We start from the raw sequence: 17,179 nt of genomic DNA, 5'->3' as shown, positions 1-17,179 counted from the left end.
AATAATTACTCAATATGAGGGGGAAGACAGGAATAGAAGAAAAATCAAGTGCAGATTTTTAGCAAGTATCTAAGCTCTTGAACACCAAATTATAATCAAATTAGTTTTAATATTTTCTCAATGCTATGTTTAACAAACCTTTGTTTTAAATCTTCTGAACACAGTGACAATGGCCCCTGGGTGAACTTGTTAGCTTACCCTTGCTTCACATTTTTTCCCTAAAATGTTTGGGGGACAGGCCATCACAAATGTGAATACTGTTTTCTTAGACTTCATCTGTCCCTTGAATAATAAACTCTCCATATACACATGTTTATTTATACTTTATATATCTCCCTTATTTGTTAGCTACTTTCCTGTGCCAACTCTGGGCCATGCACTGTGCCAGGCTCTGGGGAACACAGTAGTGAATGATATACCTCTTCAAGGACCATACTGGGACCACAGACCCATAAATGAATAACCAATGAGCCATGTAATAGATGCAGAATGTATAGCATCCAGAGTAATGATGAGCAATCCTTGGGAGTAGGGAGCCTTCATGGTGAGCAGGGGCAGCTGGAGATAAGTTTTGAAGATGAATGTGGATTTGCTGCTAAAGCAGAGATGGAGAGCATTCTGGGGAGAGGGAGCTATAGTGACAAAGGCCCAGAGGTATCCAAACGTGGGGCTGTGGCTAAGTCTAGATCAATGCAACTCCTTCTAGAAGCTTCCCCAATGCCCCATCAGGATGCACTTCTCTATGACATGCCAGCATATTGTGTCATGCGTAATAAATGTGCACTTGACTCATTCATCCACCTAGATTGTAAACTCTCAGAGACACAGTGTCCATGGCTGGGAGGTGCCCAGTCAAATTTGGTTGAATAGATGAGTGAACAAGGACAGCAATTTCTGTCTGTGTGTTCACTGCCAACCTTGGCTCCTAAAAGTGTGTGTGGGACACAGTAGGAGTAGAGATATATTTGTTGAATGAATGACAAGACAATGTCAGCACGATTGTTGTATTTTCCATGCTGCTGCCCCCCATCCCTGATAGCCCAAGGACGCGGGCTGGCAGAAAGCCACAGCCAGGGCCCACACTGTCCGATGCAGGACTTACTGCTGACGAAGGATGGCAACAGCCTCCCGAAGCGCATCAGAGGCTCCTCGTTGAGCTCGGTCGGCTTATCCACTAGTTTGAAGAAGACATCATTTGGCTCACTGGCGAAGCTATACACCTCCTTGACATTCACCTTCCTGCCAATGCCCAGAATCACGAAGAAATAGCCTTTGCATTTGGCCTGCAAGATGACTCTCTGGGCCTCCTCCAGCTGCTCCTTCTGCACCTCACCCGTCAGCATCAGAACCATGATTTTCAGGTCCCGTGGGTTGGGTGCGCTTTCAAAGACGTTCTCTATGGTGTAGTCAATGGCGCTGCCCAAAGCCCTGGTCCCCTGCAGCTGTGTCATTCTACTGCCTAGGAAGTTCACCAGCTTCTCCTTGGAGCCATAGTCAGTCAGGGAGAATTCCACCTTCACGGGCGGCACGCTGGCATTCCCCACAGACTCATAGGGCGCGTGCTGCACCACTGCCACTCGTGCAAAGTGCTGGGAGGCCTTAGGGTCGGGGCTCATGTCCAGCTGTCTGACCAGGTACCCTATGTACTTCTTCATCTCGTTGAACTGGAAAGGAGTGGTGGACTCAGAGCTATCTAAGAGGAAAGCCATGTCGATGTCCACACTGCTGCCTGCTGCTCTCCTGTCCCTGAAGGAAGGCCTCCAGCTGCCAAATCCACAGGATGGGTCAATGTTGCAGATGTCTAGAAAGAAGCATGGCAGCCCATTTATTCTGTGACTCCCACAGCGAGATATTGCCCATCAATCTGCTGAGAGTCTGGGGTAATTAAAATTGTCACATAATATAGAAACCCATTTATATCATACTGAATTATTGTGACCAGATTTCAGTTTTCATCACTTAATACTTACTAGATGAAACAAATCGGTAAGCTAAAATCCTCTTGGTATACTACGGCATTGGCATTTAAAAAACAAAAGAGAAAGTACCTCATTCTTTGCCACTCTTTGAAGAAATATATTCTAGAAAGTCACAAAGCCAGATAATTAAATTCTACACTCCAAGGTCAATATGTAAGCAGAGCCCACTTTCTCCTCTATTACATATAAAACTACTCATTCCTCCATCAGAGAGAAGCTCTGTGTTGAGGAGTCACTTTAAATATGGAAACTACTTATGTAGTATTTACACTGGTCGATACAAAGCTTTATGAATCTTCATGCAGCTCAAGCTCTTTATACAAATGATGATTATTCACTCAAATGTCCCTCTATAGACAGCATGTTTCGCAATTGCCGCTGGACAGATTTTCTTGTCAGAGAAGCACCTTACCCAAGCAAACGTGACAAGTCAGGACGTTCCTCAAGAAGTCTGCGAGGTCTCCCCTAGTGGGCAGGACGAGCGCATGTCCCACCGCTGTGTTATTGATCTGGTTTAAACAGAAGGAAATGCTTGGTAGGAGTGTCCCTGACAAGGAAGTATTTGAAAATATAGCTGAGGAATAAATTAGAGTCACATCAATAAAATATATTTTCCAATAGGCAATATCTTCTCATTTTTTTGGAAGGGAGAGTAGAAGGGGAGGCACTGAGTTTAATAGGAAAACATAGATTTCCTTCTGATGTGATGAGCTGGAGTTTAAATCCCACTCCTGCACTTTCTACTGGACCTGACAGAAAATTATTTAACCTCTCTGGGGTTCAGTTTCCTGAGCTGCAAAATGGGGATAATGGTCAATTCCCAAAGGAGTTATTTGAAGGACTAAATTAGATAATGTGTATAAAGGGCCTGGTATAGCCTCTAGCAAATAGCGGGACCTAAATATTATCGTCATTTTCAGCAATAATAATAGCAACTGACAAATGTGAGCTCCACCCCTTCTCCACTCCCCCAGGTCTAGAAATGGATTTAATGACAAAGCAAGTAATGAAATCACTTCTAGAAGATTCAAAATGTCCTGCTTATCACAGAGCCTCGCACCCCATCACTAATTATTAGTGAACAATTAAATTTAATTAGTGAATGAATAGTTGACTTTTCGAACTTACTGAAACTATGCTGCTAAGAAACAGGTGTGGTTCTGGGTCACTCAGCCCGCACAAGGGGAGATGGATGTAAATGAACCCCTTACAAGAGCATGTAGCTGGAAGTCCATGCTGGATTCCCAAGCCCAGAGCTCTGTTTTCAAATTGGCCCATGGTTTGGCAGAATAAACCCTGAGAGATGGCGGCAATGACCCAACCATCGCTTGCCAACATAGGCAGTGAGAAAACCATAGAACATCCAGTTTGGAAGGAAAGACGTTAGAGACCATCTCACCCCCACCTCATCTTTTGCAGGTGAGAAATCTAAGACACAGAGTGGTTAAGTGACATGACCACATTACTTTCAGTGACCTAAAACTAGAAAGTGAGTGGACTGGAACGGGAGGTGAGGCCTCTTCACCACTGGTCCTGGTCTCGCTCATTCCCTTCGTGCCCATCACCCACTCATCTTGAAAAGTGCCACAAAAATTGGCACTGAGTAAATATTAATTGATTAATTAATCAATTGTTATATATATTATTATAACAAGTAAACAAGTTATTTAAGCAAATGACAGGGAGCACTTGGCCACTTCATAGGCTGACCCTTGGATGTCAGCCTGGCTGAAGAAAGGTTTGATTAGGGGTGCAGACTGGAGTGCTGGAGTCACTGATGTTTGGGGGACTCACTAGGAGACTGTAGGTCTCCTAGGTCAGCCCTGGGAGATTCTCTTCCTACATGTGGGAAGGGACGTAAGTCACAGGCATTTGAACGTCGATCTAATACCAGAGCCATAAGGCTGTTCTGGAAATCTCACTAGAGAAGTTCTCAGTCAACCAGCCTTATTTAGGACTTTTAGAAACTATGGGGCATGAATCCATCAAGGAGGGCACAGATGTGCCTAAGAATCTTCTCAGAGCCCAAGAAGAAGAGAAGGAGATGTCAACAAAGCTGATAAAACACAGACCTGCAAAGCGTTGACCAGTTGCGGGTCCAGCTGTCTCGTGAGGAATAAGGGTGTGATCCCTGCATCTGAAAGCTTTAGCACAGCCTCTCTGAGCTGTGGGGACGCCCTCGTGGGTTTATCGCTGAAGAAAACGGCCACTTTCCTCATCAGGAAACCGTTCCTCACTCGCTTAAACGTGTTTCTGGCCACGAAGGACATGGCGGTTTCCAGACTCTGTTGCTTGGATGTCAGAGCCACCTGAAGGTTCTTAATCCTCTCCAGGAGGACGGACTTCTTCCTGGAGTCAGCAAACCGGATCTCCGTGGTCACCTCGTTGTTATAGCTGACCACAGCCACGCGGGCCCCCCGAGGGCAGTTACTCTCAGCAATGGTCAAGTTGCCCACAATATTCAAGAGCACATCCTTCATCAGGCTAAACGTGTCTTGGGTGACCCCCTCGGAGGTGTCTAAAGCAAAGGCCAGTTCCGTGGGGAAGACAGGGCATTCCAGGGGTCCTGTAGGAAGTGGTGAGTTTTCAAAGACAAATTTTACTTACTGGAAAAGGAGTCTTCGTTCTTCAGAAGAAAGTGAAACTGCTGAAATTAACTTACCATAACAGCAAGCTATAAAAGAAACAAAGAGAAGAGTGAAAGACATGTCTGCCATGTGAGAATTTCAAATGCAAAAACGTGAATGGCATAGACAGAAGAAAATCATGTACTTACGACATTTATCTTTGATGCTTTGGACGAGGGCACATTGCTGTAAAAGGAAAGGAAAGAAGATGTAAGGAGAGCAGACAGAAGGCTTACACGGCAATGATTCGGGCTGCACACATGTAACTTACATCAACTGAGTCGCCTCTGTTGCCTTTGAGACCCTGTAAAACAAGGAAGGAGAGGCTGAGAAGCACCATAGACACGCGGGATGTGGAGCATAAAGGAGCAGTCCTTGGCACCCAGAAACATGACAGAGGAAGCAAAGGGGGACCTTGGCTGACTTGATCCTTGATCATCTTCAGGCTCTCCCTATCAATTTGACTTTATGCTCCAAGAGCAGAAGAGAAAAGACTTTGAGGATAAAAGTATTTCTTTCCCCTGCAAGATAAATAGCTTCACACCCTGAAAACCTGGAGGTTCATTGCAAATCAATGTAAATTATACATCAGAGCTTGAGTCTAAACACCACTTCTCCTGAGAGAAGAGCTTCCCTCACCTGCCAACTTAATACATCCTGTTCACAGAAAGGACAGTCAGGAGTCATTTAGCTAACCCCACCAGCTCCAGGTCTAAAGCATCCTGGCTGGATTCAATTCCCAAGGAGCTCCAGGGACAGATCCACGGTGGCCCTCAGCCTCTCATCCTAATATGTGGCCACACTGATGGTCAAGCAGTCACCCCACGGTGCAGTCAGGTGTCTTTCCATAATGCTGTTTCTGCCAGCTCATCTCTTGCGGTAACTGGCTTAACTCTCTCCCTTTAAATGCTTCACTCTTTAAAGGCAAGAGTATCTTACTCAGCCTTCTTCTCCTGGGTCCCACCAGTCTAATCCCTCAACCCTTCCTTCCAGGAGTGATTTTCCATTTCCTGAGTTATCTTTTCCATTCTTCTTTGAACCTCATCAAAATTCAATGTACAGAGACATTATATGGAGAAATTCAAATAAGGAAACAAGGATGTTCATAATGAAGAGATTTTCTGGTAGGGCTGCAGAAGGACGCCCTCCTGGCTCCAGGTGGCAGGGTGACTAGCGGGCTTTAAGCCATAAAATCAGTAGCTCCCTTGGGGATTTTATAGACCAAGTATTCCCCAGACTGAGGTCTGACATAATTATACTATTCTACAAGACGCAATCAAGAGGTATTAAAATTTGCTCTATTTTTTGTCCTCTACACAAACTTCAAACAAATCTACACCACGAAATTATAAAGGCAAATTATGACATGCCCTAGGCTACCGAGTTCCACATGAAACTTCTTTTTAAAATTTCTTGTGACTCTAAAACTCAAAAGCTCTTTTCTCCATTGTGGTATCAGAGGGAAGTGATTAAAATAAAACAAAAATACACAACAATAACAACAAAAATGCAGCACACCTTCTTTGTGAATAAAGAAGACAGTAGGAAGTTTTTGGGGACCACATATAAGGTATCCAGCCCTCGGGCGGCTTAATTGGAACTAGGTAGGTACTTACAGATGGTCCAGGGTAACCAGGGTCTCCCTTCTGTCCAGCTGCCCCTGGAGGTCCTGAATCTCCCTAGAAGGGGCAGAACAAACATTGCTCAATTGTGGCAGAAGATGGAAAATTCTCAACTCCTGCAGTTGGAAGGGGGGTGGAGGGTGACAGTGACATAGTTCAATGTCCCCCATCACCATGAGAAATCTCTCACTTCAAAAGCTTAAGTGTCTCCAAAATTTAAGTGTAGGGACAAATGGCCTTTAAAAAATTGATGTGCATCTCGCCACAGTTATGTTCTCTGGCAGGTAAAGATAAGACAGAATGTTTCCCCAGAACCGCTGATAAGACGATCCACGGATGCACAAGAAATCAGTAACTGACAGTTAATTAGATCACTACACAATTACATTGTATAGGTAGCCAATCCAATGTTTTAAAACTCTACCTTGAGTAGTAAATGATCTAATTTGACTGTCTTCACTGAGCAAGTTAACAGGATAATTGTAAAGATTTTAACTATATTTTAAGCTAAAAATAACTTAGAAACTTTTACCTGTATCTAGACCTCAATGTGCTAATTCAAGACTCAGAACAATCTTAAGAGGATGAGTAGACATCCACTAAACAGAGTAACCCAGAACCAAAAGTAGCTTAAGGAAGAGGAGTCTTACCACGGTGGGGAGGTAGAGGTGCACGTGTTCTCAGCTTGGCTCGCCTCTGAGCTTGGAGCCCTTGTAAGCACTTCGTGCACCTCATGAAATCCTGCTGCCTCACCGTCTGGTGGGCATGACCGAATGTGACTGCACAGACTTCTGACATCACTCATTCTGAGACTCGAGTCTCCCTTGTGCTATGCTGAGGGCAGACCTTGGGCTAGTGACCCTCGAGATGTGTAAAGGAAGGGCTCTCAGGGCCTCCCCGTAAGGTGAGCATAGCTGAAGGAGGACAGGACAGACACAACCACAGGGAGTCCTGAGGACATCAATCCAGGGCTTAGGATTTCTTTCCTTCCACCCCATTCTATCACTGGCCACGTTGCAAGTGAGAAAGGATAATTTTCCAAGAAGTAATGAGGTGTCAGCGTTCAATCACGCTGCCGCACAAGTTCTCATTCTCCACCTGCAGCCAAGGTGCAGGAAACTCACCCTTCGGCCTCTGACACCTTTGGGTCCTGGTGTTCCGTCTGTCCCTGGCTCACCACGGATACCCTGGGAAGAGAGCCAGGAAGCAGCACATTAAGCTCTGGGGTGGAAGGTATAGCTGAGGGTCCTGGGTTCTGGACCACACTTCCCAGGACAGCCAAACGGCTAACTTTGATTCACTTCTCCATGGATTACTAGTGCACTGGTGGCATTTGTAGATTCAGCCTTAGCTTATTGAACCCATAGGGATAACGTCCTATAGATTACAGCATTTCTAGGTTTACAAAGCATTTTATGGCAGTGCCATTTCATTTAATCCTCACAAGCACCGTGACAAGTGCATATTGTCATCTCCATTTGATAGAAGAGGGAGTGCCTTGGAGGGGGGTGTCTTTCCCAGGGTCACTCAATTAGTAAGTGTCTGACCCAAGACTAGAACTGAGATATTGTGATTTTCAGTCTATGGACGTATCAGACTCATCCTAAAACAATGGTGATGTTTTAGCACTAGGGCATATTTACCTTAGGACCTGGATATCCAGGGAATCCTCTTTCTCCCTATAAAAGATAAATAAATGACTCAATATTTGGTCCCAGTTTAAATTAATCTAAAATAAATTATTCCTGAGCAGAAAAAGTACATCCATAGAGCCATCAAGAGAAAAAAAGTCACTCTATTACAATTAAATTTTGAGAGATAATTCTTTAAAAATACAACATGTCAGAAGTTCAATAATCTTTGTGGATACATACTTTTTTGCCTCTGCGTCCTTCACCACCAACTCCGTCTCGCCCGTCATCTCCCTAAGAGTGGAAAGATGGCGTTACTGCAGGTCCCCATGTCAGGCACATCACAACCATCTCTGTCTAAATCCCAGTGCTGAGGGTCCTTGAGTCCCTGAAATGTTCCCAAATCAAGGTATGGATCATAGAAGTGTTCCTACTCCAGCCCCGTCCTCCAGGTGTAAACAAGACCATGTCTGTAGGTGGGTGAGCATAAAGGACTTCTTCAGCAAAATAGTGCTGGCAGATTACCAATATAAAAAACTACAATAGCTATTGGTAAAGATACTGTTTGAATGTAAAATCAAACACTCATCGCACCAGGGAATCTTAGAGTTGAGAAGACTCTTGAAGGCCACTTTGGCTCTACACATCTATGAATCTTTGATTCTCTTCAAAGCAAGAAGACGGGACTCAATCTCTCATACTCTCCTGAGCATTCTGTGCTCAGACCTTACCCTCCTCTCCCCCATGCCCCTTCCCACCCTTCTAGGTCATGCCTCTAGATTACCTTCTTTCCAAATGCCTGACTCCCTGTACCCTCAGATCCATCCCTATCACTCCCTCATGGGTGGCTTTCAGAACTGGACACCATTAATTATTTCAAAAGAATCAGAAGAATTTATGTGAAATACATATTTATATCTCTAAAACATGCACCGAACATGCTACTGTCCGTTTATAGTTTTAAACGGACATTAACAGCTAAAGAGCTGTTGCCCCCAAATTGACGGAAACAGAATCAGGAAGAGATGTCATTAGGTGGTTTGAGTCGATTTTAAAGTTTGATTTTGTTCCCCTTTTGTTTCTGAGACTAAGAGCAAAAAAATGGATTTTTAAACTTCAGTTAGCTGTAGAGAAATTACAAACATGAGAAAAATATTTTCAAGCTTTGGGATTATATCAGTCAGATCAACCTGGTCCATTTATATTGTTTTTAGGTGTAATGACTCATTTTAGAAAAATTTCCAGTGTACTGTAGATTTCTTTTTCCTGTATAGAAATGTATGCTACAAAATTATTGTTAGTGAGAAGTTAAAGTGCTTTTAAATAACAATTTTAAAAAATGAGTTATCAAAGTAATAATATCTATTACTAGGATGTCTCATTCAAAGGAAAGTTTTTATTTTGAAACTTATTTGTTGCTTATAAGCGGCAGGTTCACTATTTTCAATCACATCCCCAATAATAGAAGAAGAAACTATCGAGTTATCTCTATTTGGAACCAACCCAAGATGCAATGACAAAGACTAGTCCAGCTCGAGGCCCCATCTCCCTGCTGCCTGAACATTTCAGCGAAGAGTCGTGCCAGCCTTGGCCCTGAGCACATCTTGATCTTACCGTCTCCCCACGAGGGCCCCGGCTCCCGAGTCCGCCCTTTGGTCCTGGCTCTCCAGGCTCACCCTAGACACGAGAAACAAGGCTGAGACACCTGTGGGTCTGGGACTGATTTAAAATGTGATTCCGAGCTCTCCTTCTGTTCTAAGTGATGTCACTGGAAGGCTTGCTTCAAGCTGTTCGTTTCACCTTTTAAATCTTAATAAAAATGATTTTTTTTAATTGCAACGTTCATGTGTGGACTCCTGGAAAAGAATCCAGGAAGGCTTGTGCTGGGCACGGGGACATGCTGATGGGGAAGAGAGGAAGAAGGGAGAGAAGAAGCCGTGAAAGTTGTTGGGCATTGAACTCAGCGGGGAAATCCAAGAGGAGGCATCGAGACAATTCTGGATTCACTTGAATGCACTTCTTTCACTGAGAAAATGCTGCCCTTTCAGACTGTTATGATAAATAGTAGTTTTTCTCAAGGCTTGTGGAAAGCAGGTTCTCAGGCAGCCTTCATATAACAAGCTGCTGTTATCCAGAATAGTCGAGGTCTGGGGCCCTTGGATTAGCTAGCAGAGCTGCTGTGTGCACTGCCGGTGTTGGGAGAACGTGTGTTCAGTGCAATACTGAAGCTGTGCTAAGTGTCACTGATCTGCTCAAATGGCTCTGAGGCCACTAGTGGCTCCACCACCACACACTGAGGAAGGAACAGATAATCCACCAGCCGCTGGAGGTTCTGGCTATAAGAAAGCCAACGCCGTGTGTTCCTTCAAGGCGGGGATGGTGATCCCACCAGCCGAGCCAGCTATCAACAGGGGAGTCTGAGATGGGAAAGACCAGAAGCAAGGAGGAGGGACATGTAAACCAAGCAGCTGGACAGACTGACAAATGATGGAGTGGCGACATAGGGTCTGGCGGGGTCCTGGCCTCAGGAAACAAGCTCTACCTTTGTCAAGACAAACCTTTCTTCCCAGGGGACCGATTCTGCCGCGTTCTCCAGGGACACCTGCAGTCCCTCCGCTTCCCTGGAGCACAAGGAGAGAAGGGCGTCAGGGAAATAGTCACCCTCCAGCCAACGTGTCTACACGCTGTCTCTCCCCCCCTGTGGAGGTCAGAGACTGCAGCAAGCCGTGCCACGCCCAGCGCTGGAGACCGAAATGCAAACACGCATGCAGATGGCTGTGCAAATCTAAAATATTAGTATGACTGCTCAGCGACAGTTTTCACAAATGTACGCACGCTGTAGTAATTAATGTACATCTCCTGAGTTCCTGACTAGAGGACAAACACCCAGATTTTACGTGGCTTTATCTCCTCGCCCTTTCCACACCTCCACAGTGAACACCTGATTTGACAGGTGTGGATACCTGTACACACTTATTCATTGAGGGAGTGAATAAACCAATGAAGGAACATAGCTCTTAAAATGTAACGCAGCCTACAGAGCCCAGAAATGACCCTAACGCACACGGCAAAAACCAGATGGTGGACACTATTTGTTATTGTTAATGTATTTGGAGAGCTTCCCTCACCCCTGAACCACTTAAATTCTTGACTAATCAGAGCTTAAATAAATGTTTAAAAAAAACATAAAATCTTTAAAAATAGGTATTTATCAGATTTCAAACTGGGGAAGGACTTTCTAAGCACTGTAAAATATTTTTGTGCATTTATATAGTAACAGGTCAGTTCATTGCCAGTTTATTCGTCCTTATTATTTTCTGTCACAAATGATAGGATGGCTCCCTCAATGTCATATCAGATACAAGGGACACCAGGGTAAGTAGTGCCAGGGCATCTGGTCCCAGTTCAGCTAGGACAACCTGGTTCTGCTCATCGTGGCTAATAGCCAAGATCGACGTTGATGTTTGCAGTCACAACAAGTTTAAGGAACATCTTCTGTGTTGAACTTGAGGATGGGGAGCTCCTGACACAAAATACTGAACCACAGGGGCAATCTCCAGCAGCCCAATATGAAAAAATACAGCAAATTCTGAAAATATGGGCAGATTTAGTTAGATTTTATGCAGCTCTACCCTAAGACTTCTGAGATGAGACACATCCTTCCTTTGCTTACCATCCAGCTGGCCCATGTTTGGAAGGAGCAGCACTGGGACTTGGAAGCCCCTGGAGCACCAAGAAAAAAGGTCTCTTACTTCCTCAGGGTAAACTAGCCAGTTGCTGCAAGAACTGAGGTCGGACCCAGCATCTGTGTTGCCAAAGAGTTGGGCTAAGGGGAAAGTCTGTCCACAGTAACACCACCCGGGAAACTCTCAGCCCGCTGGGGCAATGTGCTATCTGTTTAGCTAAAGAGAGGGGTGAAATCAAGATGGACTTACCCGAGGTCCGGGAATGCCTTGTTCACCGATCAGCCCTGGAGGACCGGTGGAACCAGGTGGACCCTGGAGAAGTAAAATTTTAATGTAAGTGCTGTGTTAAGGTGACGCACCACGAGCATCGTAATATCCAGACAATGGAATATTATTCAGCCATAAAAAGAAATGAAGCACTGACACATGCTACAACATGGATAAACTTCAAAAATATTATGCTAAGTGAAAGAATCCAGACACAAAAGGCCACCTATTGAATGATTCCATTTATATGAAGTGTCCAGAATATGCAAATCCATAAAGACTGAAAGGAAACTAGTGGTTGCCAGGAGCCGGAGGAAGTGTGACTTCCTAATGGGTACAGGGTCTCCTTTGGGGATGATGAAAATGTTTGGAAACTAGATAGAGATGATGTTTGTACAAGGTTGTGAAGGTACTAAATGCCACTAAATGGTTCACTTTAAAAAGATTAATTTTGTGTTCAATTTTGTAAAATTGACTGTCACCTCAACTACGAAAAGAAATACTAGGACATCTGGGAAAATATCCCAAGGCGTGCAATCACACCAGGGGGTACTGACCTGTGCTCCTCTGGTCCCCTGCTCTCCCGCAGTGCCCTGCTGGCCAAGACCGCCCTTGCTGCCCTTTGGAATGAGAGAAGATGTAGGGAGGGGTCAGGATGGTTTATACCAACATCATCAGTCTGTTCTATAATCACGTCTGAATGAGCGGCTGGGGAAACAATCATAGCTCTACTAGGGGACTGGAAGAGATGGACACGCTAACTCCAGGGAGAGACATTTGACACGTGGAGCCAGTTGTCACTTTGCACTCGTACAATTGTTTCTCACTCCTGCCTCACCCTGTCCTCAGGATGACTTTGTGAAAGGAGGATATTTGAGACCCAAACCTGTCTTGCACGGGTGAGAAGACTTTGACACCAAGACATGTGACTTGCTGATGACCAGATAATTGGACACATTATGGAGGAGAGACACCCAGGACACTGTCACCTCCATCTTTTTCCCTTTATTTCTTACCCTTGTCACCATTGTCATTTTCATTTTAAGAATTGTTTCCACTGTCATAATCATTTTCACAAGTCTTTGTAGAAGAGGCTAAATTTAAGGAGATGGTAAAAAAGATGGTAGCTGCTGTCTAAGCTGCAAGCCCTGATGGCAAAGGAGAGAGTATTTTTGAACACGTGGGTGGGATTGTATCTTTGAGGACAGTCTCCTAACAGCACACAGTCAGTTGGATTATGATGACAGAAAAGAGGCGCCAAGTTAAGGCTTACCTTAGCTCCTGCTGGTCCCCTTCGACCAACGCCGCCCTGTGGAAGAAGTCACATAATCTGTGAAGGGGAGGCTGGGATGCTGGCGACGGAGCCCGGGGCTGTCTGTGACTCAACCCCCACAGTCATCTGGCACCGCTGTGTGCCAGGCACTGTGCCTTGTCACCCCTGAGGAAGCTCGCTTGAAAAGACACCCTCTCTCCCGCCCTCACCTCGGGACAGTTGTGCTTCTGTGCTGTCCCTGTTCACCATCCAAATGGAAGCTTTGAGAATTACCTCAGGCCTGCCAAGCAAAATAATGACTCCTTCCGGCTGCACCATTCCAGCCAATTTCAAATAAGGAATGTGAAATGGGAATGTCAACCTGTCTGTTTTTCTACCATTTTCCTAATTGTAGGGAGAAGGAGTGAAATATGTTAATTATAATGGAAGAGAGTCCCAAATTCTCCAAATTCTCCTGGCCAAATATAACACATACTTAGTTAAGCAAAGTATTCAAAGTACACATATGTGAACCTAAAAGGTGTCCTGCATTTGGGCTCATGACTTGGCAACATCTGCCTCAATGCTCCAGAAGTGACCCTTAGTTCAAATAAATGTGGTCTCACTGCATAAGCAATCCATTAATTCCCACTTTATGATTGCTTCCTCTTCGGTGGAAAGGTTTGGATCCTGGATCTATCTTCGCAAGGTTAGGGGTTGGTATGCTGGAGACTGTAACAAACCAGTTGAGGTGGGTTGGCCCACCGGTTGCATGAACCCACAAGTCACATTCTCCACTCCCAATGGACCAGCCCAGTGATCTTCAGGGGCGACTGTTTTGCAATTATTCACTGTAGTGACAGCTTCTTTAATGGAAGACCTTGGCCTCCCTCCACGACGACACATGGACAAGTCTGGGGGGAGGGGCCAGGCCACTCCTCCACAGAGTAACAGTCTGGCCGGCCCCTCCCATAGGGGACATCCTAGACAATGACCAGAGGCCCCCAGTGATAAATGATTCATTGCTCAGGCCAGAGGCAGCCTGCGGATGCCATGAAGGTGTGGTATTGGGAGTGAGTAGCCCAGTGGGAGGGACACGTTTCATCCTGGCGTGAGCCCAGCATAGTGAGGTCCTATTGGAAGACAACCAAAACTTCACTGTACTGAATTCAAACCCTAGTTTCTACCTTATGCATAGAATTAAAACTAATTGTATGGACAACTATATTTTAAGTCACTTCATGAAAACAAGTTTTAGCTCTGCTCACAAACTGAGCTGTATAGCACATTATAACAATTGAGTATTCTTCATTTCTTTTTCATTATATAGCTCAACAACATTACTCAAAAATAATACTCCAACCTTTTAAGATAGCATTTTCAAAATTTAAGTTTTCTTCTGAATTTTAAAAGCAAATTTTTGCCCATAGCATATCATCTGATTACAGGTGAAATTTATTTCTTTTAAGACTCCTCACCTCAGCCTACACCCTCTGATCATCCAGCTGCTGATCCCTAAACATGTCGCTGCCACTGGGGAAACAGCTGAGGGTGCCCCGTTCTTGGCTGCGCAGCCCCAGGCAGCTCCTGAGCAGAGCGTCCTAGGCACCCCCAGCATCCTGAACTGCCCCTGGGGATTTACGAGCTTCCAGACCATCTTCTCCCTGGGCCCTGGAAGCATACCAATGGCTTCCTAAAGATAATCTTTATCCCTTTGGCTTTAGCAATTCTTCCACAAGACTCAAAGACTAGGCATGCAATCAGCTCATCTACAACGGGCATATCTGAAATGCCTTGGAGAAGCAATTTCGAAAAGCAATTCACTAGAAAACTGAATCTAATGTCCTCTCTTGAATTACAGCAGCACATAAAAAAACGAGCAATTATGAAAGCAACCACAAATATACAACCCTATCAGCCTTCCTGCCCCTTCTTCCCTATCCCCTAGTTTTCGTGTTTCTGTTTGGATTTTTTAAATATTTAGTGGGATAAAACCTGGCCAAATATTTGAAAGCAGGGAAGACATTACTTTAAAAAGCGTCTGTTCAGTATGTTTTTTGGGACGAGAGGGAGCAGGACAGCCGGAAGGAGAAGAGACAGAGTACAGAGTAAATGAGAATGAAAGATTTCCATCAGCAGCAAGATTTGAGTGATGATGGTTTCAGAAATCCCTTTAAATTTCCTAAACAAAAAGTTGCTGAGTAACAATGCCCCAGGCAGCGTCTGGCAGATTTGGGGGTCATGTGCTAACTATCAGTGCAGAGCCCCCACCCGCTCCACCTAAAGCCCTAAGAGGCACTCACGTCCTTCCCGGGTTCTCCAGGACTTCCAGATACACCATCACTCCCAGGGAGACCCTGGCATGGGGAAGAAAATTGGTGTAAGATTCTCATCTGCAAAGAAGAACATCTAACTCTGGAATGTTGCACAAGACACTATGGGAAAAGGGATCTATACGCAGAGGGATGGTCGATACTTTGTGGGGTGCACTAGACTTAGGTGCATTCTCGCCCCCACAAATCTTCAGCTCAACAAGCACTTTCCGTAAATATCTAAGGGGCACAAATTCTGCCAAGAAGCCCCTCTCAGTAGGGGTTGCTTCCGTTCCTGGTGGAAACTTCCTTCATGGGCACACATGGTCAGCTTCCCGGGGCCCCCTGCTCCCAACCTCACATGCTCCACAGCCTTAAAGACCAGTCCCACAGTCTCTGCGGCTGGTGGCGAGCCGCGTGAGTTCTGTTTCTCCGGCCTGCAGCATGGGAGAGCCCAGGATCGAGGAGCACCATACCATGGGCCCGATGTCTCCCGTTTCTCCTTTGGGTCCTCTCTGCTGGCTGTCCCGTCCTGAGTTACCCTGAAAACAACATGAGTCAGGGAAACGAGCCGTGTGTGCAAGGAAAGCCACTGCTGCTGGATTGGGTGGTCAGAAAAATATTAGTTATGATATGAGTATAAGGCTCTGAGGGCCAGTCCCTTCAGCCACGTCCCACCCAGAGAACATCCACCCTACTCTGATAGAACCTGACCCTGGGGTCAGCAACCACTCTCAGCCCCAACAGGGGGGAACAGTTCTTCCTCTCCAGGAAGGACGGTGCCTCAGGCTTGCTCTGGCCTCGTCCTGGCCTGAACGAGAAGAGGCCGGCCCAGTGACGGTCATTTATAAAAAGCTACAGGCTTTATAGAGCCTGAAACAAGAAAAGCTACGAACTCTTCTCTTTTCCTAAAGCAAATGTGAAGTGTCCTGAGACCACATTTTAGGGAAACTAGTCAGGTCTTCACATGCTAGGCCTTGCAAACACTGATCTTTGCAGCTAGAGGGCGAACACATCTCCAGCCACCCCAAAACTCTAAGAAAAGTACAAACCACATATTTTATCAACACGTTTTAAAGCAATTTCAAAAGTAAAATTCTTCTTTCAAGCCACCTCTCCCCAGAACCCTCTTCCCTACACTAGGGTCACAGATTGTCCCTAAAGAGTTATCCTTACCGGGTCACCTCTAATTCCAACATCTCCTCTCTCCCCTTGGTCTCCCTTAGGTCCTTTGTCACCCTAAATAAAAAAACACAAGCAGAAACTAAAAATTAGATAAGACTTCAAATTTTTATCTTGTGCTTAAAATTGCATGCCTAGATTCATAAATCTTAAATAGAACAGTGTTTATCATTTGCTCATTTGCCACAAAGGTAAAATTACGTCCAAATATTTCTGATTTGTTCAGGCAATCCACAAATATTTATTGGGGACCCACTCTGAGCCGGGCACTGGGGATTTATTTAAACAAAACACACTCAGTCCCTGCCCTATGAGACATACTCTCCAAACAAGAAAAGATAATGTAATGTATCACAGCTGACGAGGGACATGGGAGACACCAAGGATGTACCCCCAGAGGAGGTCAGGGTAGGCTGCCTGGAGGAAGCGGTCTTAACATACATGAGTAAAAGAAATATTCCCTAAATGAAATGTTTATAGTTTCTCCATAATAGCAACACTATGGAAATATACTTACTCTTCTTCCAGGACTGCCTTTCTCTCCAGAAGACCCGGGCAATCCTTTGTCTCCCTGCCAAAGACAACGATAAAATGTCACTCCTGGCACAATTTCTACCACAG

The 17,179-nt window shown here is 45.1% G+C and overlaps 1 protein-coding gene across 1 annotated transcript in view; it reads right to left on the bottom strand.

Moving 5' to 3' along the window:
* The window catches only part of COL6A3 (collagen type VI alpha 3 chain), a 67,716-nt gene that overhangs the window by 15,756 nt on the left and 34,781 nt on the right, over positions 1-17,179 (bottom strand). Inside the window, exons 19-37 of the mRNA XM_087424641.1 lie at positions 17,076-17,129; positions 16,553-16,615; positions 15,853-15,918; positions 15,368-15,421; positions 13,086-13,121; positions 12,370-12,432; positions 11,795-11,857; positions 10,418-10,480; positions 9,474-9,536; positions 8,103-8,153; positions 7,872-7,907; positions 7,353-7,415; positions 6,223-6,285; positions 4,878-4,910; positions 4,756-4,792; positions 4,642-4,653; positions 4,052-4,545; positions 2,392-2,488; positions 1,103-1,801 (exon numbers count right to left, since the gene is read on the bottom strand). Coding sequence (XP_087280767.1) covers positions 1,103-1,801; positions 2,392-2,488; positions 4,052-4,545; positions 4,642-4,653; positions 4,756-4,792; positions 4,878-4,910; positions 6,223-6,285; positions 7,353-7,415; positions 7,872-7,907; positions 8,103-8,153; positions 9,474-9,536; positions 10,418-10,480; positions 11,795-11,857; positions 12,370-12,432; positions 13,086-13,121; positions 15,368-15,421; positions 15,853-15,918; positions 16,553-16,615; positions 17,076-17,129 — 2,110 coding nt within the window. The remainder of the gene's footprint in view (positions 1-1,102; positions 1,802-2,391; positions 2,489-4,051; positions 4,546-4,641; positions 4,654-4,755; positions 4,793-4,877; positions 4,911-6,222; positions 6,286-7,352; positions 7,416-7,871; positions 7,908-8,102; positions 8,154-9,473; positions 9,537-10,417; positions 10,481-11,794; positions 11,858-12,369; positions 12,433-13,085; positions 13,122-15,367; positions 15,422-15,852; positions 15,919-16,552; positions 16,616-17,075; positions 17,130-17,179) is intronic.

The sequence above is a fragment of the Ceratotherium simum genome, chromosome 37 (assembly GCF_057802395.1).
Source record: "Ceratotherium simum simum isolate JZ-2026a chromosome 37, ASM5780239v1, whole genome shotgun sequence".
Lineage (NCBI taxonomy): Eukaryota > Metazoa > Chordata > Mammalia > Perissodactyla > Rhinocerotidae > Ceratotherium > Ceratotherium simum.
This window is presented reverse-complemented; position numbering and strand designations above follow the sequence as displayed.